Source organism: Poecilia latipinna, unplaced genomic scaffold (assembly GCF_001443285.1).
Source record: "Poecilia latipinna isolate Pla-1442-1.1 unplaced genomic scaffold, P_latipinna-1.0 Scaffold614, whole genome shotgun sequence".
In the NCBI taxonomy this organism is placed as follows: Eukaryota; Metazoa; Chordata; class Actinopteri; order Cyprinodontiformes; family Poeciliidae; genus Poecilia; species Poecilia latipinna.
Window position 1 is genome coordinate 1 of NW_015113230.1, and position 25,483 is coordinate 25,483.

A 25,483-nucleotide genomic window follows, 5' to 3' on the forward strand; every position below is an offset into this window, starting at 1 on the left:
CCATTTAGTGTATTTTGGGATAAAATGTTGTTTACTGTATTTTGTTCACACAAAAATCTTATTTTTGTGTGAACAAAAATAAAGAAACAAAAATCTTATTTCCCTCCAGCAGTTCTTCAAATTGTTTTTGGCTGGTATGTTACTAAGTAAACCTCAGACAATTCCTCAGCATGTGTTCTTTATTGTGAGGATGAAGTTAATAATGGCATTTATAAAATTAACTGGAGAATTTTATACAATTTTCTAGTTAATATGCAACTCCTATGACTTTATATGAGTCAATCAAAGAGAATTTGGGTATTTTGCCCTCGGTGAAGCCATTCACAGGCCTACTGATTCTTTTATTTACTCATAAACAGGCTTCTTGTTGCTAAAGCTTCCATTGTTAACGCATATTTTTTATGGAAATCCGTAACAATTGACACAATGTATTTAAAAATGACTTAAATAAATCTCATCAAAGGCAATGCCGTTCCCAATATTTGAAACTTCCATATAAAAATAGATAAAAGCACCTGCTTCCCCCATTTGGCATGTATGGGAAATAAAAAGAGGGGGAGAAAAAGCAAAACTTTTGTGTGTGTGTGTGTGTTTTGTGAGTAACCTTAATGTCATCCTACTATCACAAGTCATTGTAGTCTCCCCCTTGCAGTACTGAAGGAAATCAAGCAATTAAGTACTTGTGAATACTTTGGGATAAAAAAGTTTTATGTGTAAAGAAAAATGAAAATTATTACAGGATGTAACTGCTCAAATTATTTTATTATCAACCTCAATCTCCTCTTTTGTTTTCTTTTCCTTTGTCCATCAGCCTCTTTCTTTGGCACACACAACACACACTATTCCAGTCCAGACATCCTGCTGTCAGGGCACCATGTTTACCACCGTGACCACAAAACAGGATGTGTTGTAACTTTGTAACATTGTTTAACACTGAGTTTATTTAACAAAAAAAAAAAAAAGAGTTGCTTGTACCTCAGCTCGGACGCATAGGAAGGGCTGAGGGGTTGCCATAGGAACATGCCATTCAAGTGGCTGTCAGGTGATGACAGAAAAACGGAGGATGACGGAAGGTGACAAAAAAAAAGTATTTTTAAAAAGTGCGTGAGAAAGTAGAACTAAGAAAAATGGCCATCTGGATGAAAAATGTAAAAGATATGGGGAAGCTAGAAGTCTCATGGAATGAGACTGAAAATGAAGGGAGACGTAGCAAATGAGAGGCAGATGTAGGAGAATGAACAAGCACTAAGTTATTAAACGTTCAGGCTGTCAGCAGTCTGCCTTTGCCCAGATTCTCACTCTTTGCTCTCACTTACAGTAGATAACAAGTCTGTCACCATAGGACTTACGGTGCCTGCTGGCTACAAAGAGATTCTGAGACGGCACACAGAGGAGGTCAGTGACTGAGTCTGACAAAGACGTAAACGGAGACCACAATGCTACTGCTTTGTGACGTTTTGGCTTGTGGACATACTTTTAAAAAATGTGCAGTACATTGCAGAAGCTTTCCTGTGCCCTGATTCTTTTCTGTGTTTTATTTGGATTTCTTCTGACAGTATGGAGAAAAGAAGAAATTAACACCAGAATGAAAGATATGACTGCTGTGGTGGTCATTTTAATTCAGCCCTCTTTACAGTGACGCCCCTAAAAAAAAAAATCCAGGATCACCAAATCCCCCTAGAAGTCACCATATTAGTAAACTGAGTCCCATGTAACAAACTTTGTAAAGCTAGATGTTCTATGAAGATCTAGGAAGTTTATTAGAGGACATTGGAAAACATCATCAATATAAAGACCAAGTGAGGAGACCGAAAAATTGCATGTATGATCAGTGGAAACCGTACCGGAGCTCAGCCATGACAAACTTTTTTCGCACTCTCAGAATAGGTTGTTGTGTGCAGAGTTTGAGGGAAACTAAAAAAAAATGATTTATGGCAATGGAAAGCAGAGAAAATGAAGTGTCTGTACAGTGAATTATGAAAGCGGCAATGATCAAGATGCACACAAGATGCCTCCATGATTGCAAACTGATCAAGTGGTAAAATAAGGTAGTTTCATTTGCAGGTTTTGGAAAAACAATGCGAGATTTTTGAGATGTTTAGAAATTTCCGTTGACTTTTTATCTAAACGAGTTTGAAAGTTTGGTGTGAGATTTTTGTCTAATTGGTGAGGTATTGTTTGAGACTGCAGGTCAGAGGAGGAACTTCGTGGAAGCAAGCATTAAGGCGGCCTCGGATGGCTGCCACAAGCAATATAATCTGCCATTTAAATTGGTTGCAGGAATATAATCCCAGAATTTTTTATTACCTGCACCTGATTGCTAGTCAAGAAGCAGAAGTCAACCTAAATTTGTAACAGAAAATTTGAAGAGGCTTTCAACAAAGATGCAGAAAAATGCTGGAAATCTAGTTTGTATGTTTCCTGGCATCTTACCAGTTATCGTTACACGTTTTAATCCATAACTTGGCATCCATGAAATTTTTTTTTAATAGAATTTTATAGATACCAGCCTTCAGGACACTATTTACGCCATGAGTTATATTTACAGAGCTCTGAAAAAGTATTTGAAATTTTAGAATCTTCCTTTTCTGTTTTCTCCTTTTGTGGATAGATAGATCTCACTTCTGTCCCAAAGCCTTAGAAAATTATTTGTAACCCTTTCCAGACTGAGGTGGATGCTTTTTTTTTTTCCTCATCTCCTCTTGAAGTTGTTGTCAGACAGGTTTAAGTGATTCTCGAGTCTACAGGTCTGACATTGATCAGGCCTGGATGTGTGTATGAAAAGGTATTGGGGGTAAATATTACTTTCTAGCATTTCTTGGATGTGCTTCTATTCGTACAATGGTATAACTCATTCACATACATGTCCAAGGACGTTACATTTTCTAGTTAGTCAGACGCGCTTTAACAAACTTGCTCTGAGTCTGTGAAACTTTCATCACCACCGTTCCCACCCACTCCACCCTTCCCTTCAGGGTCAGAGAGGAAGAAAGAGTGACTATTCTTAAAGCAAACATGTTTCCTCATGCACAGGACAGAGCAGTTTTTGTGCAATGGATTTTGTTTTGTATGCGTCTTAATTCTGTTTGTGTAACATTTTCACTTCTCTTTGGCACCGATCACCTCTGTGTCAAAGTAAACTGTGATCAAGCAAACTCTTAAGGCAAGACGTTTCTCCGTCAACGCTAAAGTGCAGTCCCCAGTTTGAGATGCAGTCTCACACCGACTTTGCCAGTGCAGTTGTTGTACTGTTTCATGTTTTAAATAGTTACATTTTAGTACAGCAAGTACTCGTAGTAAAAACAAATCAAAGTGCCAGGATGTAAAAGGTGAAGATTTGAAATATGCGTTGCTGCAGAAACACTGGTGATCATTATTTCACAGCAAAAAGAGAGGAGAGGGAGAATACCCAGAAAGTAATTTTGCACAAATATTGTGGAGGAAGGGAGCCACAGTAAACCACCTGATAAATATGCCTTTGAGAAACATCATTGTTCAGACAGACAATAAAATAACTACTTAGAAAGAGGAGGGGGAAATTCTAAATGAGGATGGAGACCTGATATACATGCAAATCTGAAGAACGGAGCATTCGATGTTAAGGTGCAACGTCTCTCCTAGGCTGCCTTTACCTGGTTTGGGTTGTTGTGCTTCCTCTTTCCAGTGTGTTAATGACTTCTTTATTAATGAGTGTTTTGCACAGCCACATACAGATACACACAGTGTGTGTGTGTGTGTGTGTGTGTGTGTGTGTGTGTGTGTGTGTGTGTGTGTGTGTGTGTGTGTGTCACTGTGCTGCCACACTGACCCAGTCTGCAAGATGTGAGCTTGCCTCCCTTTCTGCCATAAAGTTTCTGCTCGCACACACAGGTGCTGATGGTAGGTTCAGTTGTGCTGACACAGATTTGACCCAGTGCACCATTTAATTAAAAATGAAAAATACACTTTAAATCTGAAGCAGAAATGCTCAAGCTTACTCTATCCATTCTGTTGAGTTGATCCAGTCAGAGTTAAGTTGAGATAAGATTAAACGGCTAACGGTGTCTTTTTGTATCTGACATGGTGAGGAGTTTGTCAAGGAGGTCAGCATTTACCTCCTTCCATCATTTATCCACTCAGTCTGCCTTTAGTAGGTTTAGCGCTTAAGCTAATGTCTATACTTAAAAACTATTGTTGAAAGAAAGCACTCTTTTTATTTGCTTGTGTAAATGTTGCCAAATACAATGTATTTAAGGTGTATGCACTACCTGTTTGAGGCGGGGGGGGAGTAATTTTAATTTGTAAATGCAAATCCTGTGAACTACATTTTTTCTTTCTTAGTTCCTTAGATTTCAGTGAGCTTTTCCTGACTCCTTTCTGACCTTTTCCTTCTTCTGTGCCAGCCACTCTTTGAGAGCCTTAGAGTCTCAACTTTTAAAAATGGACATAAAGTGTGAGCAATAAAGATAGTGAAAGTATTACAGGGCTAATTTATTATTGTCTGCATAGCAAAATATAATATCCCACAAATGGCGACCAACTTTGAGATTGCGATTTTGCTCACACCGACATTGCCATGACAATCACTCTTCAAAATGCTAGTTACAAAGTATTTCCACTTAACTTTATTCAACCTCTGAATATTCAATTTTAATTTCATTATTTGTGTTTGTCACGGCATCAAGTGTAATCTTCTCTCTGAATTATTAGAAAGGTATTGCGTTATCCTGCTTTTTATGAAATTCGCTCTTGTTGTGCTTGTGCTTTCAGGCTCTCCAGAAGTTAGCAAGTCAGTACCTGAAGAGAGACTGGCCTGGAATCAGCCCCGACGACCAGAGAACAGATTATAGGTGGGTTTGCCTTTATTTTGTTCCGTACAAGAAACTGGATTCGCATAAGTAATTTTAACTTTGACAGAGTATCTTTTTTTTTTAACTCAGTTTAAACTGAGTTATTGAGACAATACCTGAATGTTGCCAAATGTTATCTAAAATAGAGCTAAAATCAAATCTCTGAGAAAGATACCTAGATCTTTACTGTGTTAAAAACAGAAAATGCATTCATATGTCCGATTAAAAAGCTGCTCATTCATCTGCTCTGTTCAGCTGAAAACCTAATTAGATGAACATATCTGCCAAATACACCAATACACCACAGAAGAACAACAATTACAACTCAGTTTTTTGAGTAGTATCTGATATATATATATATATATATATATATATATATATATATATATATATATATATATATATTAAAAATCTACCTAGTTTACTACACAAACTATTTATCCTTCACACTGTGCCAAATCAGGCCCTCCTGATGGAAATGGCTCTTGGAGGTGTACACTGTCTTTGTTTCTCCAACCAGGAATGTGTACGCTGTTTGGAGAGCCTACTTAGAGGGAACTGTTCAGGTGAGCCAGTCGAGACTGAATGTATGTGACAACTACAAGAGTCAAATATCAGAACCTGCCAAGACCGTTAGACTCTATAAGGAGCAGCAGCTCAAGAAGGTGAGTCAATGTGCAGAAGTGCGAGTCAAACTTTGTTCTCCTTTACTCTTAAATTGTATTAAGCTTTTCCTTCACATGATTAAGAAAGAGCTTAATCATGGTGATTAACCTCTTTCTTTGGCAACTCAACTTTCACTCTGCTTGCTCCTCACAGACCATTGATCAGCTGAGTGGCATTCAAGCAGAGCTGCAGGAGTCGGTGAAGGAGTTGGCGAAAGCCAAGAAGAAATACTATGACTGCGAGCAGGTTGCGCACGCCGTACGAGAGAAGGCCGACATAGAGGCCAAGTAAGTTTAGGAAGGCGCTGCGTCTATCAGGAGAGCTTCTGTAAAAAAAAAAAAAAAAAAAAAAAAAGTAAATAAATTCACACTGTATGATGCACATATCTTTTATTTTTTCTTGCCTTTTGAGGCTAACAGGATTTTTCATTGCAAAGCCAACTGAGCAGAAGAGCATCTGAGGCTTTGCCATCTCACAATTAGTTCCAGATTTTGACTTGGTGCTGATGAGTGTTGCTTTCCTGCCACCTCTTGGTAGCGGTAGCTATGGTGACATTTTCACTTCACTGAGTTCTCAGCTCTGGCTAGCGCTCGCATCGATTGGATGATCTGTTCTTTATTACTTCGTAGAAAGCCAGAGGCAGCGGAAACGCTTTTAAGAAAGGGCGATGATGAGAAACTGAAATTTCACAGGCGCAATCTTTGTACTTGAAAGTGCAAAGATCAGAGGAGAGTGGATAAGTGACATTATAAAAAGGTGGAAACGGATGGACAAAAACAAATGGATAAAAACAAACCTGATTTTATGACAGAAGTCTCTATATTTCACCATTAATCATAATGTATAGACAAAATCTGTTCTTATCTGTCTTATTTTGTTCTTTCAGGTCCAAACTTGGACTTTTTCAATCAAGAATTAGTTTACAGAAGGCAAGTGTGAAGGTAAGAGGGTCTCACTATGAATGTTAATGCCCTTGCCCAATTCCCCGCCCACCTCAGACAGACGTGATTTAACACCTTAAATATCTCATCGTATTTAACGTTGCCTCTTTGTGAAACAAAAAGCTATTTATGTTTAGCAAAAACACCATGTTATAACTGCATTTTCCCATCTGCTCAGATATTATCTGTCTGCTACTGAAGTTTGTTTGGTGATCTAAAACATTTTAGTGAAAAAAAAAAGCACAAAAATTCTGATGTTCTTTTTTTTATTGCAGTTGAAAGCAAAGAGGAGTGATTGTAACTCCAAAGCGACACAGGCCAGGAATGACTACCTGCTAACGCTAGCTGCTGCAAACGCCCATCATGACCGCTACTATCACACAGACCTGCTGCACTGCATACAGGTACATACCTAAAGATGAATTAAGAGCTGAAATTTCAGGGTTTGTGATAAGAAGATATTAGATTGAGAAGAATTTTGAATTTAATCCTTAGCTTCAAAAAACAAATATTTATGTAACTGTTGTTAACCATTTCAATTAATATGCCTCCTTGAGTCTGACCAAACACTTTGAGATGGAAAGTGTGCGTGTTTGATCTGGATACTGTTTTTTTTTATTATTTTAAAACCAAAAGTTGACAAAATTATACAAGTAGATAAATATTTGTTCAGCAAGGCCTTTTGACCTAAACTCATTTGTTTTTAGGGGCAAAACTGAGTTATATGATTGCCATAACACCTATCCATAGACTGATGAGTGGAGTAAGAGAAAATCTAAATGAAAAAAAACCAACAAAAAAAAGAGTGAAGTTTGTTTTGCTACATCAACATTTCTACTGCCGACTTTAGACTTAAAACCTAGAAGGAGTTTTTCATTCAGCAGAGAGGAAATATTTCCAGGTTCCAAGCTCAAATTGGACATCGTTATTTTTTTTAGGAAAGCATCTTCATGGTTAATCTGCAAACTGCCAGAAACCAATATGAAGAAAATAGGCTGAAGGGAAAAATTGTGCCTAAAAAAAGTGATGATATCACAGTTTTTGAGGCTCTAAAGAGAGTTGCAGTCTTCCAGGGTGTTATGATTTGAAATTCATATGCGAGAAAAAAAAAAGAGCTGTATAAGGGGTTTTGATTCCTGCGATTGTCATAGCAATGGTTGGTTAAAAATGAGAATGTTCATAATCTTAGGTTTTGGGTAGTTTATTACTGAAACGAGTAGTTAATTGAACTCTTAGTAGTGAATGCATCTCCTTTGAATCAGGTTCACTGACTGAGACACTTTCTTCCTGCTCGTTGCTGAACAAACATGCAAATTACATGACTAATAAAGTGACTCGAGAAGTAAGTTCAGCTTTGTGAATCGAAACATTTCCGAGAACCCATTTCTAGCTTTCAGCCTTGCTTCAGTTTCTCTCTGACACACTGGCCCTCAGGCACGTACAGTGTGAGCATCTCCACTTGGAGGCCTCCCTGAATAATAGATCCTCAGTGCACTGCAACAGAAGGACAGAACTGCAGGGAAGTATGGATGCACACAAATGTGTTCACGCAAACACACAATAAGAATAGGGGGACACTGCTAGGAGGAAGAAAGCTGTTCCTGCTCTCTGCTTATCTTTCTTCTTTTAGTTGTGGAGGTTAGACGATGTCACATGAAATTCTGTGATAAATTGCGGTTTTGAGAAGTGGTACCAAACGGACAAAGCCATTACCTCAGCTTTCTTTTGTTACTTTGTTTGTGCAGTAAAGCCTGGCAATATATGCTTTTAGAGTCTTGAACTTTTGCGGTGGCTTGCAGAGTTTTGTGCAGCTTGTCACATTACAACCACTAACTTTACTGTGTTTTAGTGGGGATTTTGTGATAGACCAACACAAAGTTGTAAAAGTGAAAGAAAAATGATATCTGGTTTTCAAATTGTTTAAAATAAAAAAAAAATTAACAGCTTTGCTTTTGTGTTCAGCCCCATGTAGTCTAGTATATTTTAGCATCATAATAAATCCAGATGGTTTTTGAATGCTCTCAGAGGTTTGTTAGAGGACATTATTGAACAAAATAACACCCTCTATACTCTAAATATATAAATACTGCTCAATCCTGGGGAAAAAAAAAACAAAAACTGTTTAAAGCTATGAAACATTTGAAACTAAAGCCGATGTTCACCTTCCAACAGGATAAAACCCCTATCATACAGTCTGGGCCACAATAGGATAGTTTAGATTAAATTATTTAATTAATAGCCTCAACCTAAATACAATTGAGAATCTAAGATAGTACTTGGTATTAGTTGTTCAGAGACACTCCATGCAGTCTGACTGATCATGTGCTAGATTGTAAACAAGATGGGGGAAAAACATCAATGTTTAGATTTGAAGCTGTTAGAGTTGCATCCTGTCAAAGGCTGCTATTTAGTATTGCCATTGAGTTGCTAAATACGTACCCCACACTTTTCAGATTTGCATTTGTAGAAAGTGTTAGAAACCATGTACTCTTTTCCTTTGTCTTTATATTTATGTACTGGTATTTGTTTTCGTATCGCATGAAATCCCAATAAAACACATTAAAGTTTGCAACTGTACAATGAAAAAAACGAAGAAGAAAAAAACGCAAGTGGCTCGAATGCTTTCGCCAGGCACTGTACAGAGGTTTGTTTTGATATATTTAATTTGACTATCATTTTTCCAGTTATTTAATTTCAATATGAATCTGTTACCATTTATTCATGAGCTATGTTTTCATTTTATAACACCACTTTTGTAAGGCACTGTATCAGGAGATGTGGCAGAGGGAAAGTTGTTGCTGATTTAATTAGAACAAAAATCTATTAAAGCTGAAATGTTTTCTTCAACAAAATAAAACTACATCATCTATCAATTTCTCTTACATACGTGACAGAAAACAAGGGTTTTAGGTACAAGATGTATGAGAAAGCCTGCATAGCTTCTTTTAATTGTTTAAATTCAAATATTCTCCTGTTCTGACATCTGGCTGCAGCAATGTCTTACATCCTAAACATAAACACTGTTGTCCTTGTTGATGCAACAGCTGTAGTAGGAGGTCAGGAGCAGCTCCACGTCTCCCTCTGCTGGTCAAAGCTGGTGCCAATAGTTACATTTTGCACCTCTGCTCTCCTGTGTGCTCTCTGCTTCGTTCGGGCCAATGCAGTTGCTCGCCTAAAAACACACGCACACACACACACCCACACACACACGCCGTCCAACTGGCAGCTGTGCCGGGTCTGAGCTTTTTCTGGAAGCTGACTCACTTTGTTTCAGCGCTACCATAAATGGCTAAAAAGAGGAGGGGAGGACGGGAAGAAAGGGCGAGAAGGAAATGACCAGACTGATGAGGGAACAAGCGGAGTGAAGTCAGCCAACTGCCCACCCTTGATGACATAATTTACTTGTCAATATCCTATTGTTTTATGAAACTGTGGTGTGTGTGTGTGTGAAAACATGTGGGTGATTTTAATTTTGTACAGCAGCATCTCGGAGTGCTTTATAAGGATATCAGAAACACTAAGTCAAATAAAAGGGAAAATTAAATAGTTTGGACATCATAATTTAAAACAGATCAAATCAAATATTGTAGTGTTTTCCTTTGAAGACTCAGGCTTCTGACGGCATTTGGCAAGTCATTTGGCCAGATTTGTTTATGTGTGCCTTGACTATTTGAAAGCCGAAGTGTGAGTTAGTGTGTGGTCACTCTGTCGAACTCCCTTACCTTCCTCTGCAGCTGTGTGAACTCCACACATCTCCTAGAAAAACTCTCACCCTTTACTTTCTTTTCTCTCACCAAATAATGCTGTTAATACCTCCTCAGTTGCTCCCCCCTTCTCTCTCCACAGAGCTCCAGTCTTTTCTTTTTCCCGCTGGCTGATTTGTGTGTTTGGCAGTGTGGCCTTCTCCTTGGCTGATCACTTGAGCCTCATACCTCATTAAAATGTCCTTCTGTCTCCTAATGGTTGCTGTCAAGTGAAAACAGCTGCTTGGTTTTCTTTCTTACTTATATTCCTCTTTCTTACAAATGCGACACAAAGGAAATGAACAAGCTTTTCGAGGGTATACAATTAACTGCCAAAAAGCATCGTTACTACAAAGAAACGATTGACCAAACGCAAATTTCCTTACTTTTCTCGCCAAGTATGCGATACAAAATATTCTGAAAGTATACTGAACTAACACTCTTCTCAGTGTAAACCTGTTATCTTTTTCTTTGTCTGTCCTCCAGGCCTTGGATGGGAGAATCTATGAGCATGTGAAGGACTACCTGGTGGCTTTGTGCCGCACTGAGCTGGAGGCCTCGCAGGCCACTCACAGCACCTTCCAGTTCCTCTTAGAAAAATCTTCCAGGGTGAGTCAAATCAGTTTAGAAGTTCATTTTAGGATGAAGGAACGGAGATCAAAAGGGTCGTGGTGTATAAAATCAAATCATCGGTGGATTTTATCTGTTGCATACTCTGTAAATGTCTGTGAAATTCAGTGGGAGTGGTTGGATTTCAATGTGATGTTTTCAAACAAAACCATAGACCTGCTGTCTCGTGACTTAATGTTCACTCAACGTATGAACTGCAGAGGAGGATAAACTATACCATAGTCTGTCCAAAAACGTTTTACCTTCCTACCAAGGTGGTTTTCATAGTAGATTTGTAAACATTTCTGCCTGATTTGGCTCCTTCATTTTGCAGTGGAATCACTTAAAGGGTGCATTCACACCGCACAGTTTAGTCGGCTTTAATCAAACTCTGGTTCACTTGCCTAGAAGGTGTGATTTGCTTGAGGAGGTGAATGATGCAGAACAAAAAAAAAAAGCAATCTCTGGTTCGTCTAAAAATCTAGGTATCGGTTCGGTTGAAGTGTATTCACCGCGGTTTAAATGCTTATGACGGTGCAAGTGGACCAGAAATCCACTATAAAAGGAGGCTAGCACAGGGCATTCTGGTTAAATGCAGCCAAAACAAAAGCGATAGTCTAGCACAAGAGGTACTATCAAAGACAAAAGAGAAAAATCCTACTACAGCTAAAATCTGACGCCACTCCATTTAGTTTGTTTTGTGAAGAAGGAAATTGTCCTCATGTCTTCTTCAGACGTTTCATGTTGTTTCCTTCACTGGTTCTTGATGCAGCACCACTAAACCTTTTAAATGAGTCTACCAGACATCCAGAGACAACCTAGAGTCTAGAATCAGCATCTAAAGCTTCCCATTATTATTTGCCATAGTATTGGCTCAACGATGTGTCCCCACCTGCAAAACCAACTTCCAGAGTTCTCAGTATTTAAAGGACATACAAGAAACTACTCGTGTTACAGTAACGTGGTTTAATGAGTCAAGCTCAGCAGTCTTGCACACATAGGTAATATTATTTTAGAAAACGCCTATCTTATTTGTTCAGCTTTTCTTTCACACAAAACAATTTTTGTTCTCCGAAAATGTACCTCCTGAAAAACCTTTTCCAGAAATGTTCTCACTTACTGTGCATGCGGTCTATTTACACACTAATATTAGTAATTTATGCACAAATATTAAGATAATAACAAGTGGAAAATAGTCTTGCAAGTAAATAAGAAGCCTTATCTGGATGTTTTCTTTAGTAATCAAACAGAAAAGAAAAGCTTATAAAAAGCTTAGACATCTACATTCAAAACCTTTTGCATGAAATCCAACAGATGCTCCATTCGTCGAATACCACTGAGGTGATGGTCAAAAACGTCCAGCTCAGACTTGAAGTACAATTGTGAAGCACTTACCTTGTGTAATCTTGAGTAAAAAGGTTTTGGCGTTTCCTCCCTGCCCAGAAATCAGCAGCTGGAGTTAGTTTAGAGTTACTGAAGCTCCATCCGACTGCAGCACGGTCAAAATGAAAGCATTAATAGTCTGCTCTTGTTTCTTCCTCAGATAATACAGGAGTTCAACCAGCAGTTGTTCATGCAAGAGAACCCCGTGTTTCACAAGGCGCACGACTTCCAGTTCCAGGCCAGCGAATATGACATGGTGAGAGTCCCAAAGCTGTACGCACTGATGATGCATTAATACCTGGTCACGTTAAAGTTTGCTCTTTTGTTGTTTGTTTATAAACCAGTTTGCAGCAGGACAGTAACTCTATATCGTGTAAAACAACAAATTGTGACTCTCTCTCAGACGCTTCACATGAAGTCAGCCTCCTCATTTGCCAGATGTGGCATATCTGATCTGCAATATCACATTTCTTTGTGTACGCTGAAGATCATAGAGAACTGCATTAATACAAAAGAGACTGAGAAGCAACTCTGATCAGTCTCACTTGTGCATTCTTTATACTACACACACAAGATGGGAGCGATCGAGCTAAACTGTGTCTGGTGACAACTGGACAGAAACATGAATCACCTCTTTGTTCTAAGTTTAATATTAAATACTGTTTGTCCATCGGGAGCTTATCTTTTTAGTTCTTTAATCTTTTATATATATATATTTGGCTAAAAATCTTTTAAATTCAACTGGTTGTTGGGTGTTAAAAATGTTTAAGAATTTTGTCAAATGATCAGAGGCTTTGTGAATAAATCATCCAGAGCTGTGCTGTTTCACTCCCTTGGGATCTTGTTAAGTATTTTATGGTTACAATGAAAAATGTGTCTGTAGACAAAGTTCCTAATTCCACTGTGGCACATTCCCAGAGTCCATTTCTCTTCTGTGTGAGTCACTTTGTGCTCTCGTGTTTCTCATCTACTTTTTGTGCCTCTTCTGCCAGTTTCTCAGTCCTTGTGTAAACCTTTTCTTCACTGCCATGCCAAATTATTTATACCTCTTGGTCTTTTTGTTTGACATTTTTTACCATTGTGACCACAAACTTTATTGTATTTTATTGGAATTTTATGTGATGGTTCAACAGGAAAATAGTGTGTAACTGGGAAGTGGAAGGAAAAGGGTACATGTCATCTAAAATTCAAACATTTCAAGATTGTGCTTTGAGATTGTAATCATCCCTATCAATCATCCCCAGATGTCCAATCAACTTTGGACATCTGGAGACTAAAATTATCATCCATTCCTAATTGCAAAAGAACATCTGTGAAGATGAGTTCCCAAGTCTTGGTGCAGATTCTCTGTTGAGTTGCAGTCCAGCTTTGGACTGGGGAACTCAAACACATGAATATGCTTTGATCTGGACCAATGCGCTGTACCTCTGACTGTATGTTTTCGGCTTGGTTCCTGTTGGAAGCTGCCTTTCTGTGCTTAAGTCTTTTACAGCCTCTAATAAGGTTTGTTCCTGCGATGCCCTTTACTCAGCTTAAGTCATACATCATTTTCCTCCTTCTACTCAGTTATGGGCTACTTTAGTCAATCAAATAAAATTCCAATAAGAAAAAAAAAAGCATTTATGCTTGTGGTTATAATATAACAAAAAACTAACAAGTTCAACAGGTATGAACATTTTATCAAGCAGCTGTATTTCTGCATAAACAATGCTCTAATCCTGCCATGTATTTCCCAGTTTTTCAACATTTTCTAACACTTGTACCCTGATCTATTTTCTTCCTGATTAACCCCTCCCTGACTATGTGTGCTTTCACTGCTGCTGCTCTTGTGTGCGTGTGTGTGTTTGGATGCCTCCTGTCTATGTGTGTGCCTCTCTGTGGAGCGTGCTGCAGACTCTGAGCTCGGTGCAGCAGCTGGTGGACATTGAGCCGTCGCCCGTCAGTGCCATGAGAATGACCCTGGCACAGGTAGTTTTATCAGCTGCTAGCATTCCCATCCTCATTCCTGACACAAACCACCCACACCACCATCATCAGATCTGTCTGCTGTTGTGGTAATGCTGTATGTACTTGAACAAGTATTCAAGCTGTAGTAGTCAACTAAAGCTTTACTGAAAGCTTAGTTAGTTGCCTCAAGTGATTTTCCTCCTGGGCACAGATTTTGACTGCCTAGGTAATTATTAAATTCAATTAATTTGCTCTGAATGGATGAAACTAAGGATGATGTTCTAGCTTCTCTTGCCAGCTTCAGCACAGACGGAACTGCTAGTGTTGCCATGTAAAACATGTTTGTATGGAATTACTTTAGAAGCATTATTTTTTTTATGGTGAAAGCCTGTACTGTATTAGAGAATGATGGAGTTTTGTTAAAACCACTTTTTTTTCTTCCCTTTCCTCTTTGTCACTATGCTGTTTGTAGTCTTAAGGACATTTAGCATCTTGGGGCCAGTTCCAGTTACGAAACCCTGGACGTTTGTGCTGAAACTCATTTTTCAGAAACTTCAATTTACCCACGTAGGACTCAAAGAGTTTCCAGTGTGAGGTCCAAAACAGATCCTCCATGTCTATAAAAACCCCAGGCGGAAACTCCCACTGCTGTGGTGTCCCACTCAGCAGCTTCTAGTGGGAGAAAAACTTTCATGGCAAAATTTAAAAGGCAGGATTTTAAGCAGTAAAACTGTAATTGATGATTATGGCTCAGCAGCTACTATTCTTTGTAACTTGGATGAAACCACCTCTCAAAGTTCAATGGGAAGGTGTAGCTTTGGCCAATTTTAAAGGGACTTTATTGCCTCAAACATTTTGGGTTAGTTACTTTAGAAGCACAAGAGAAAAACCAGTAGTAGTCAGGATTACAACCAGGGCATAAACTTGTGATCATTTTACTGTGTTTACACTGTGAGGCTGTCCATTTCATATAAGAGGAAGTTGTAACATTTAGTCTGACAGATGTGTCAAGCAAAATATACAGAGGAGCAGCACATCAGTTGTTTGGTGTTGAGGCTCGAGGTGAAACCATCTTCAGTGGATCGATTAGCTTTGTAGTCAAGCTGCTGCTCATCAACGTCTGGGGTGACAGAGGCTCTGCTGTGATCCAGAAGCAGTCTGTCAAAGCATTTCGTAACTTTTACTGCATATCCTTGCAAGATGCAGGCTTACAAAAAAAATGTCTCTTAAGACAGAGATCTCTTGTTTTTTGTATTCCTTTCTGTTCTTCCTCTGTATTGAACCTCCATTGAAATCCAACAGAATGAAAAGTCAAAACTGTTTGTTCTTATTTTGGGGAATTATTTTTTGTGTGTGTGTGTGTGTTCAAAGAAGTTACAGACTCGGAAGACATGAGCTGCGGTCTGCACAGTCATATAGTGCCCAACACAAAAAGGTCAAGCCTCCTAAAGGGATGCCATAGATCAAAAATTGGTCTTTGCTGGTGTTTTGTGCAGCATTATTCAATGTAGAGACAAAAAGCAGTCAGAGTAAAAGTACTCATAGTCTACCGCAGACACTCTGGAGTCTCGAGCCCCATTTGCTTTAAAAGGAATCCATTAAAACAGCTCTTATAGAAATGATGATGCCCTGAGTTAAGTGTGATGCATGTCTTGTTCATTGTGATAAATTCTGTTTGTTTGGGCAGCGCTGCAGCTCCACCAGCTGTGGTGACAGATTCCTTTTTTTTTTTTTTTTCCCTGGGAAAACAGGACAAGACTTTGTGAGCTCTAAATGTTCCAATTAAAAATGGGTGTTGATACTTAGCACCACAATCTAGGGTTTTTCTATTCGGGGCTGCTGTTTACTCAAAATATGATTAAAAACTAAACCTACACATGGTCAGAATGAGAGGATGACACGCAACAAGCAGCAATCTTCAATGAATGTTTACACTTTTAAATTGAAGCCTGAGTCAGCAGATTCATTACTGCCCATTAACGCACACTACTGTTTAACCGCGTGCCTCGCCATCTCTTTAACCACTGTTATTTTGACACACTAATCCAAATGAGTGTTATTATGACAGCTGAGCTTTTTATGGGAGTGCAGTATAACTCAAAATGCTTTGAACCATCCAAGTAGTTGGTGTCCTCCACCACCAAATGAGTGAAATGCCTCAAAACAACTTTGTCTTTCAATTTAGCTGCATAATCTCGCATTGAAAAAAAAACAAAAAAAAAACTTCAATTTGAAAAACATTATTCAAAGGAGAATAAAAATAATCTATTTTTGAAATTAGTGTGATTGATTAGATTGATTAGAGTCAGAGGGACTTTTCAATTAGTAAGAGAAATCAACTTTTCAGCTAGGCAAAAACAATGGATTGAAATTCCACTCATAAATATTTTGTACTTATAACTATTTATATGTAATTGTGAATTGAGTTTTGTAACCTTGTAAAATAAAATAGTTGAGAATTTCACTTTTTGTGCATCCATAGACGAGAACCGATGTGTGTAAAATGATTTGTATTTGTAAAGAATAACACAGGTTATGTTTGTTTTGTTAAGGTCTTTTTACAGATACTAAAACTATGTCTAAAACTCTGTTAAGTTCTCTCAAATTCACAGAGAAAACTTGTTGCAAGTGCTTCAAGATGCAAGTACAAATTTTGACCTGGATTTTCTCGCACGTAAACAAACTCAATAGCTCCAAGGTGATGCAAAAACTGACAAACCTGAATTCATTGATCTCCTACTTTGTAATAAGATTTTTATGTAAAATTATGGATTTTTTTCCCCCCATAATGGAGTCAGACATCAGACTTGACCTACAATCAGGTCCTGCAACAGCTAAACCAAAATGTAATTTTTTTTGTTTTTCAGATTTGTTCATGCTCTTGTGGCCTTCATTAAATAGTACATAGACAGGTTTTCTAAAACTGTTGCAGAAGGAGAACCTGAAAACAGCACTGTCCTCAAGGAGGAGCCTTAAATATTTTCTGCACCAGCATAACCTTTTTTTTCTTTTCTTTTTTTTTCTGCATTCAGAAAGCTTATAGAAATTGGCCCAATAATTTCAGCACGCTGGTAAGGAACAAATTAGCTGACCCTCTTTCCGTGGCATTTTATCTCACTGCCACTGTTTTTAATCTAGAGATCTGCTTTGGTCCCTTAACTCCCCTTGAATCTCCAGCGCCCAAATGTAATTAAGCTGTAAATCTCCTGTGTAATACTTTCAGCTTCACACCTATACTTAGCTGGATTAATGCCCCAGTGTTACTGAATCAGCACTTAATTAAAAGGTCTGACTTGCATGAAAAGACACAGTTAAAATATTCTGTACAAGAGCATGACGCATATTTATTATCAAATTATGGGAACCCCATCTTATGTGGTTTATGAACACAGATTAGTTATTAACACCTGTGCATCCCCAGGCTCAGTTGGCATAGTTTTTTGTTTTTTTTTGGCTTTCACAGCTTTTTATTTCAGATTTCTTTTCGGTTTTTGACACATAAGTACCACATTTTTTTAGATATATTTGTAAATGTAAGAAGCTCTTAGTAATGACTAGTTTTACTTATTTTATCAATGGTAAGTAATTGAGACATTTGGTTGTAGTTTCCTGCCTGCATTTGTTTAAAACACATCAAAGCAGCATATAAACAGAACTGGACTGTTTCTCTTCAGCTCCTGCTCTCTTCATTTGTTGCTGTGCACACAAATGCGCACGCTTGCATTCTTCACACACTCAGTCTTCCACATGCGGTTTTAATAGCAGCTATTTTGATCTGTGAGGATAACAACAAAGCTTTGCAACACATGGTGTATTAATTATTTGAGAAGGAAACATTCACGCTCACATTTTCCTCAGCTTAATTACTAGCCTCAGCATAATCACACGCCTTGAGCGTCTACAGTGCAAAGTACAGAATCCAAATCCCTTGACATTTTAAACATCTGATCACGCTGCAGCCTTAAACATAACTAGTGCGTTTTATTGTGGTTTTGTGCGGTAGACCAACATAAAGTAGTACATTATTGTGATGTGGAAGATTAGAATGAACACATTTTCACCTAAACCTTTCAGTTATGTTGACTTGTGAATGCAATTGCCTTTACTGGATTTTACTTTTGGGTGTAATGCAATGTGGGCTAAACAGAGATGCATGCCACACATTTCAGATTGTAAGGCAATTTGAAAACTATGTCTCATTTTCCTCCCACTTCACAATTAAGCACTACAACGTATTGCTCTGCCACATAAAATCCCAATGAAATACATTGATGTTTGAAGCTATAATATGGCAAAGTATGAAAAGGTTCAGTGAGTATTCATTATTTTCCCTGGAACTGTAATGTTGGCTTTGTACTCATGTTTGTTTTCATGCCGTTGGCTGGATGTGTGTGTATTTACTTATGTGTGTTTCTTTGTGTGGCTGTGTGTACCAGAGCCGTCAGCTGGAGTCGGAGTCCGGAACGACCGAGGAGCACAGTCTGAACAAAGAGGCCAGAAAATGGGCAACCAGAGTGGCCAGAGAGCACAAGAATATTATTCACTGCAAGCGAGTAAGGCCAAAAATGTTGCAAAACATGAAGTTATTAAACTCTGCCAAGTTTATTTTTGATGTTAACAAAAGCACAAACACACACCTCTAAAGCAAATGTCTTTCGTTTAGTCTCTGGAAGAGTGTGAAAGTCATGGCCTGCCTCCCACTGAGCAGGGCAGACTAGATCTGGAGCTGAAGATCGAAGACACCAAAGAGATAATGCGGAAAGCTGAGGTGTGTAACTCCAATGAGATTTAATTCCTGCTTTTCAGGATTTGTCTTTTCACTTTATATTGTGTGCGGTTTTTGGGATCTGATGGCTTTACGCTGACACTTTTACAACATGTAACATCAAATGAATTACAAAAACACTAAAACAGGACTTGACAGCTATATAGGAGCATTTATTCTGAGCTGGTCTGTCACAGAAGATTTGATCTGTTGGGCTCCTGGCAAACAATAAACTCAAACTCTTTGCCTTTAGCAGCATCAGTTTGAATGACCTATGTAGACATACTGTCAAGAATAAAGTATAAAACAGTATTTAGAGAGTTTTATTTGAATTTGTACGCTGATGCTGAAATACTAAATGATGCAGATATCACAAATAAGTTTTGTTTCTCCAGCACCCATTGCAAATATAAGCATTCTACTCTTGTGTTCCTGCCACCTGCTAACTAGTCTTTGACCATATGGATGCAAATATGGTGGCTTCCTTCCTAACAATCGACTAATCACTTAGTTTAATCCTCCTAATCACCCAGACGAAAGTCAAAACTGTGATTCATGTCAGAGAAATTTAAATGTGAAAACAAATCAACGCCTGAGATAAAGAACTGAGATGGACATATCTGAACATTCAGAGTCACAATCATTTTCTCTGACTCATCTTTTTTTTCTGTAGGAGAATCAATTATTTATGCATTAATCCTCACAGATGAGACATGTCTCACTGTTAATGAGGACACTGTCGTCTCCTGTCTTTTCAACTAGATTCTATCGGTTTTTTTGGCAACTCTTCAAGGTCTAAATGTCTGAATTATATCCTTATTTCATCTTTACAGATCCCATTGTTTGCCCCCTCTCTCTTTGCATATCCACAAATGAACCATGATGCCTAATTTTACCCTTGTTTATTGTATCTTGAGAAATTTGGTCTATAAATGATAATTTAGAGGCAGTGTTGTATTAGTGACCTTGCCCAGCTGTTAATTTTGAAACCTATTTATTATAAAGTACCACAATTTGTTCATATACCCTTCATTACGCCCTTCCTTCCCCTGTCTAAAGTTGAATTTTAGCTCTTTTGCTCTTGCAGGCGATCATTTTTCCCATGAATAAGTCGCTAAATAATTGATGTGCTCATTTCATACAGATGAGCTAATCACAGAGTTCTGAGTTTATAATTATAAAGGCAGGACAAAAGATATTAGATTCAATTAAGGCATAATCTGGATGCTGATTTGACCACCCCTCCTTTTGCTGAGGTCAAGTATTAATCGCTAATGTTCTTCTAGTGTTGGTGTTGGCTCTTTGTTAGAAACAGAGATGTATTGTTCAGTCAGAGGATTACATGCTCTCATCGTGGACAATTATCGTCTATTAATTTGGGGCTTTAATGTTTTTTTTTTTATACAATAATTTTTCTTCGGGTGAAATGTTCCTATGCCATGTAGCTTCAGTGGGTGCACAAGTTTGAGTTTATTATGGATTTGCTCTAATCTTCACAGTCTCAGGGTTTCCGCACGGTACTAAAAGGTAGTAAATTAAATTAGCTCAAATTAAGGCCAGTAAAAGATAATACTGACCCCTACTGGTGAGTTACTGAAATTGTTGCTAAACAGTGACTGCTGAGGAATAACAAATGGTATACTGTTTTTAATAAAAATTAATGAATCAGTGGAGTCAAATTAAAATTGAATACTATTTGGCTTTTTGCAGGTTGACAAAAGTCAGTCATAAAAAGTGTGTTGCAAATCAGATAATTCATATGTGATTTAGAGACGACCGTATGAGAGGGATTGCAATTCGCCATTCGGCCACAGCACATGGTTCAGCCAGCATTGAGAGAGTTCATCATCATTTCATTTTATATCAGTTGGCACAGGATTAAACCCATATGACTCAAAGAGTAAAAGTAACGCATCCGGCAGAAAAAACAGGTGACTTCCTGTTGGAGGGGGGCGGGGATTACGTGATGTCACCAATTGACCATGTGTCTGTGATCAGGGCTGGTCTATAATGAGACATAAAAAGTCTGATGCAGTGGTGACCTTGTATGTGGAAGTTATTGCACCTTGATGTTTCATGGCGAATAGTCACAGTTTCACACTTAGCCACGCCCACATGCTTTGATGTACAAAAAAACTGTAGGGCAACTTTTGACCTACTATGCCTCAAGAGTGTGCTGAGTGATTTTGAAGTCTGTATGTCAAACGCTGTAGGACGAGTTCAATCAGATACTACGTCAATAAAATGGACATGATGGCGGCTTTGACCCAAAATGACTGACTTCCTGTTGGGTTTGGACCATGGCTCCCAGAGACTTTTTTGTAGGTTCTGACAAGATACACATGTGTACCAAGTGTCATAATCTTGGGTTAAAGCATGGCTTGGGGCTGATCATTTAAAAACTTCTAGGGAGGGCTGTAGAGAAATTAGGCCACGCCCACCAAGGATTCTTATGGATTCCTGTCCGGGGTTGGATGTGACCTGTCACTTCACTGCGCCGCTATGGCCACACCCTCCATTGAAAACTCTTGGCGCTTTAAAGCAAATGAGACCAATTGAGATCTGTCATCCAACATAAAATCATCTTGATTAGGTCAACAGAGCCCGAGATGGAGCTTTCCAAGAAAAAAACAGGCCCTTCCTGTGAGGAGGGGGCGGGGTTTAGATGACATCAGACTATGATGATATCATCAGGCATCCAACCAGGATCACTCATGCCTAGTTTGGTGCAGCTCGGTCGAAACATGTGGAATCTAGAGCCAAACATATGACAATGGCGTTACAGGTCACTTCGCCATGCCGCCACACCCACCTACTCCATCGAAACCGGTCAGGGTTGGAATACACATCACACCCACATGTCTTCTGTCTCTGGACACAGTTTCATGTTGATTAGGTCAAAGGGATCAGATATAACAGTAAAACATGACACTTCTTGTTCTCAGGGGGCATGGCTTAAATGATTTTATCATTTTACCATTGGATATTGTAGGTCACCCAATGATAATCAATCACTGAAAGTATGGTGCCTATGTGAGTTTTTGGGCAAGATATAAAGGTTTTGTGTTTCATGGTGAGTACGCAAACTTTGACCCCTGGCAACGCCCGTTCAGCATGCACGAAAACTCACCATTTTGACAACTTAAAATCAGACATGCCTTATGAACAATCTGACCAAATTTGAAGCCGATCAATCGAAATTCCTAGGAGGAGTTCAGTTAAATGCGGAGGGTGTAAACGGCCAAAATGGGGTCAAAATCAGACCTTTAATCCAAAATGGCCGACTTCCTGTTTGGTGTAGAGCATGGTCACAAGAGACTTTTCTGTGCATCTTGGGGAGTTGTTCAAGTGTGCCAAATTTCATGTCTCTACGATAAACTAAGGTCAATGGGAAGGGTGTTTTGAAACTTTCTATGGGGCACTGTTGAGCCATTTCTGTTGCGATTTTTGAGTCTACCTTAAAATACGTAGATTTTGCGCAATCCATAAGGGCAGATCTATTCAGTCTAATTCTATAATTTGTGCTTTATTATTTATTTTACATTATATTTAGAATAATTAGACGTTCTGAACCGTTTCAGAGAAGTTTTGTTGTGGTTCACTTTCAAACTAAGATCAGACAAGTAATTAAAGGGTAGAAATATTGCTTGCAAAATATTGTAAATATATAATATATATGTGAATATATTGTGTATAAATATTTAAAACGTGACGTGAGCTCAAAGTGCGATACTACAGTTAGCTTACCAAAGAATTGTATTTAAAAATAATAGTGGATAAATGGCTTAAGACCATTTATACCACAGCAGGTACGGAAAACCACAAACGCAAAACTTCAATCATATAGAAATCTGTTGTTAATCATTTGTTTAATCATGTTAAACAAATAAAAAATATTACTTATTAAGTATTTAGTCTTTATTTCAGCTTGACTCATGCAGAACTGATCTGATTGTTTCCATAGCATCGATCAGAAGCAAGACCTTGCCCCAGAAGTCCAGTGAGCTCACTGATGATAGCCTCATATACATTACAATAGATCAAAGAAGTTCTAAAGCTTGCACATCTTGCCGCCAACATTGAGCCCACAAGCAGCAACATCAGCATTCATCATGTTCCGATCTGTAGCGGCCAACGTGTGCAAGTGTTTCGACAAAATCTGGTTTCAGAGCCAAAGACGGGATGACTTCCTTGACTTGCCCAACACATCGGACACAGAGCTACTAAGTGCCTCGAGGCTGACTGAAAACATGTGACGCCTCGATCGAGGTTTCAGACCTGTGACAAACTTCATGAGGAACCTGTCTGCCTTATCCAGCTGGTACTCTGTTTACACGTCTGCCATTGCCTTCATTGAGCCTATTTGGGAAGTTATAGTTGGTTCTTGATGTTGCTCAGAAAGCTCAGAATCTGGACAACATCTTTGAGAAGATAAAAAATCTGTTCATGTGGGTCCAGCCAGAGTTGACTCAAAAGCCCCATGTGGGACTGTGGGTGGCCTTTATCTCCTGGTGCCTTGTTACCTTAGCAGCTGCTGGGCTTCATCATAGGTGTTTATGCAGGTATGAAGTTCTTCATCATTGACTTCATCTTTAAAAGTTGCTATGGGAATCTCCATAGCAATGCCTACCACCCAAAAGCCGATGGTGTTTGGTTCCATGATGCACAGAGATGAGGCGTTTGATGCCATCTCCTCCCGGCAAACAAAGCTGGTTGAAAAGGCTTGAGCCAAAGATCCAGAGACATAGTGCGAGATCGTCCTCAATGTACTGTTAAGAATTTGGGTTGCTGTCCTTCACAATATTTTTTCAAAGTGACTTAAAGTAGCTACTTTGGAGTACTCTGGAATGAGTTCCCTGCTGTTGGAGGTGAATCCACTGTCTGTGCAGTCTGGATCAGCAGAACCTCGTCTTTAGTCTGCATACTGCGAGTACAGGGTGACTCTGGAGCTGAGTACACATGCGCTGATGAGACTCCAGGTGGTTTTGAATTCAGCTTTACAGTGTCCTCCACAAGACGGTATCCTTAATGCACTAGAACTTCTGAATGCTCGAATCTGAATGGATCAGTGAGGATCCAGACGGCTCTTGGACATTCAGATTTGAGCAGAGTAAGAATGTTTAGCGTTACGAAGGCGTTTGTTCCCTTCAGTATCCCGCTTGGTTGGGGCCTTGGATTCGTGGCGACCATGGGTATGAAGAAGATAATGGACTATTACTTTCCGAGGGAAGTATTCGGACGGAGGTGTCTCTCAGGTCTCTCTCGGGTAAATCAGAGTGATGAGAGCGACTGGGTTTGGAAAGGTGTTGAACTACTAATGGCAAACCGACCCGGCTGGGGAGGTTTGTTCTCAACAACCGACAGATGTCTGTGGGACCACAGAGTGGAGCCGTTTTCGCACTGCAAGGAACGGAACGGAACGGTTTCAAAGTAGGGGCGACCGTGTTTGCATTAGAACTTCCGACCGGTTCCACCCGGCCCCTTGGAACCACAAGAGGTGTGGTTCCAATTGGGCCGGCCAAGCGGTTCTGCTTAGAATCAGCAGCTGATTTGCCGCTGGTTGTTATGGAGTCAGACGTTGATTTTCCGTTGACAGCTGGCTCTCACTAAACTGTATTTTATTTTGTAAAGATTGCTCTTTTCAATATTTTTATTATTAGTTTTAATTAGCAATGGATTTGTCTCAATATAGTGCACTCACCTGGTCTAATGATGAGGTAAACTTTTTCCTAAGCTTACTCACTGATCAACAAGTACAGAATGAACTAGATCGGTCAACAAGGAAAGAGAAAGTTTTGCGCCGCATCTCTGAGGAAAAGGCTTCGGCTGCTACATCGAAACCATTGTTTAGTTTAAAAAATAATGACGTTAGGTTCAGCTTCGATGGCACCCTCAGTGTATATGCAAACACAACAGGACTGCAGTACGCGTGGAACCGTTCCGTACCGTTCCTTGCAGTGTGAAAACGGCTTTAGATGTGACTGAGACCTCACAAGACAGTACTGAGGACGATGGTACTGTCTTTGGACAAACTGACCCGGCTGGGGAAGTTTGCTCAAAGTCGACGGAACATCTTGAGCGTGAGAGTACAGCCACAGAAAACTCTTCTTCAGCTGGGGAAGCTTTATCTGCGGTTGACCTCGCAGCCAAAGCTTTAGCTGAATTGATAGTGAAAGCTTTGGCTTCAGAATCTGGAATGGAACGGTTCCACCTGTCCTCCGTTATCTGTGGGTTCAGAGCCGGCCCACTTTTACATGTATTTGATCCAGGGACAACAAACGGTGAAGGCAGATGATGAACATGTCTTCACTGCAGACAGCTACTGCAGTGAAGACATGAATGAAAATGGATTCATTTACATCTATGAGGAGGTAAGAAATGAAGTCACACCTGACATTATGGATTCTCCAGCCTCTCCTCTGGAACATGATCAAGGAGGTTTTTTAGAGGAGCTAAAAATAATGAATTCGGAAGATGAAAAAAAATCACAGAAGAGATGATTATTGACCATTTTGAGGCTGGAGAAATCTGACTGGGACCGAACATGTGTCCTGATGTGTTCAGTTAAATTATGAGATTGAAAGGTAAAAAGATTTGACA

General features: G+C 39.1%; 1 protein-coding gene across 1 annotated transcript in view; it reads left to right on the forward strand.

The window, feature by feature from the left end:
• Positions 1–4,740: 4,740 nt before the first annotated feature.
• fchsd2 (FCH and double SH3 domains 2) overlaps positions 4,741–25,483 on the forward strand; it is a gene marked incomplete at its 5' end in the record, with an annotated part of 55,855 nt that continues 35,112 nt past the window's right edge. The window contains 11 exons of the mRNA XM_015043061.1: positions 4,741–4,829; positions 5,350–5,494; positions 5,649–5,782; positions 6,382–6,436; positions 6,712–6,840; positions 10,666–10,788; positions 12,332–12,427; positions 14,065–14,139; positions 17,151–17,189; positions 18,555–18,671; positions 18,782–18,886. Coding sequence (XP_014898547.1) covers positions 4,741–4,829; positions 5,350–5,494; positions 5,649–5,782; positions 6,382–6,436; positions 6,712–6,840; positions 10,666–10,788; positions 12,332–12,427; positions 14,065–14,139; positions 17,151–17,189; positions 18,555–18,671; positions 18,782–18,886 — 1,107 coding nt within the window. The remainder of the gene's footprint in view (positions 4,830–5,349; positions 5,495–5,648; positions 5,783–6,381; positions 6,437–6,711; positions 6,841–10,665; positions 10,789–12,331; positions 12,428–14,064; positions 14,140–17,150; positions 17,190–18,554; positions 18,672–18,781; positions 18,887–25,483) is intronic.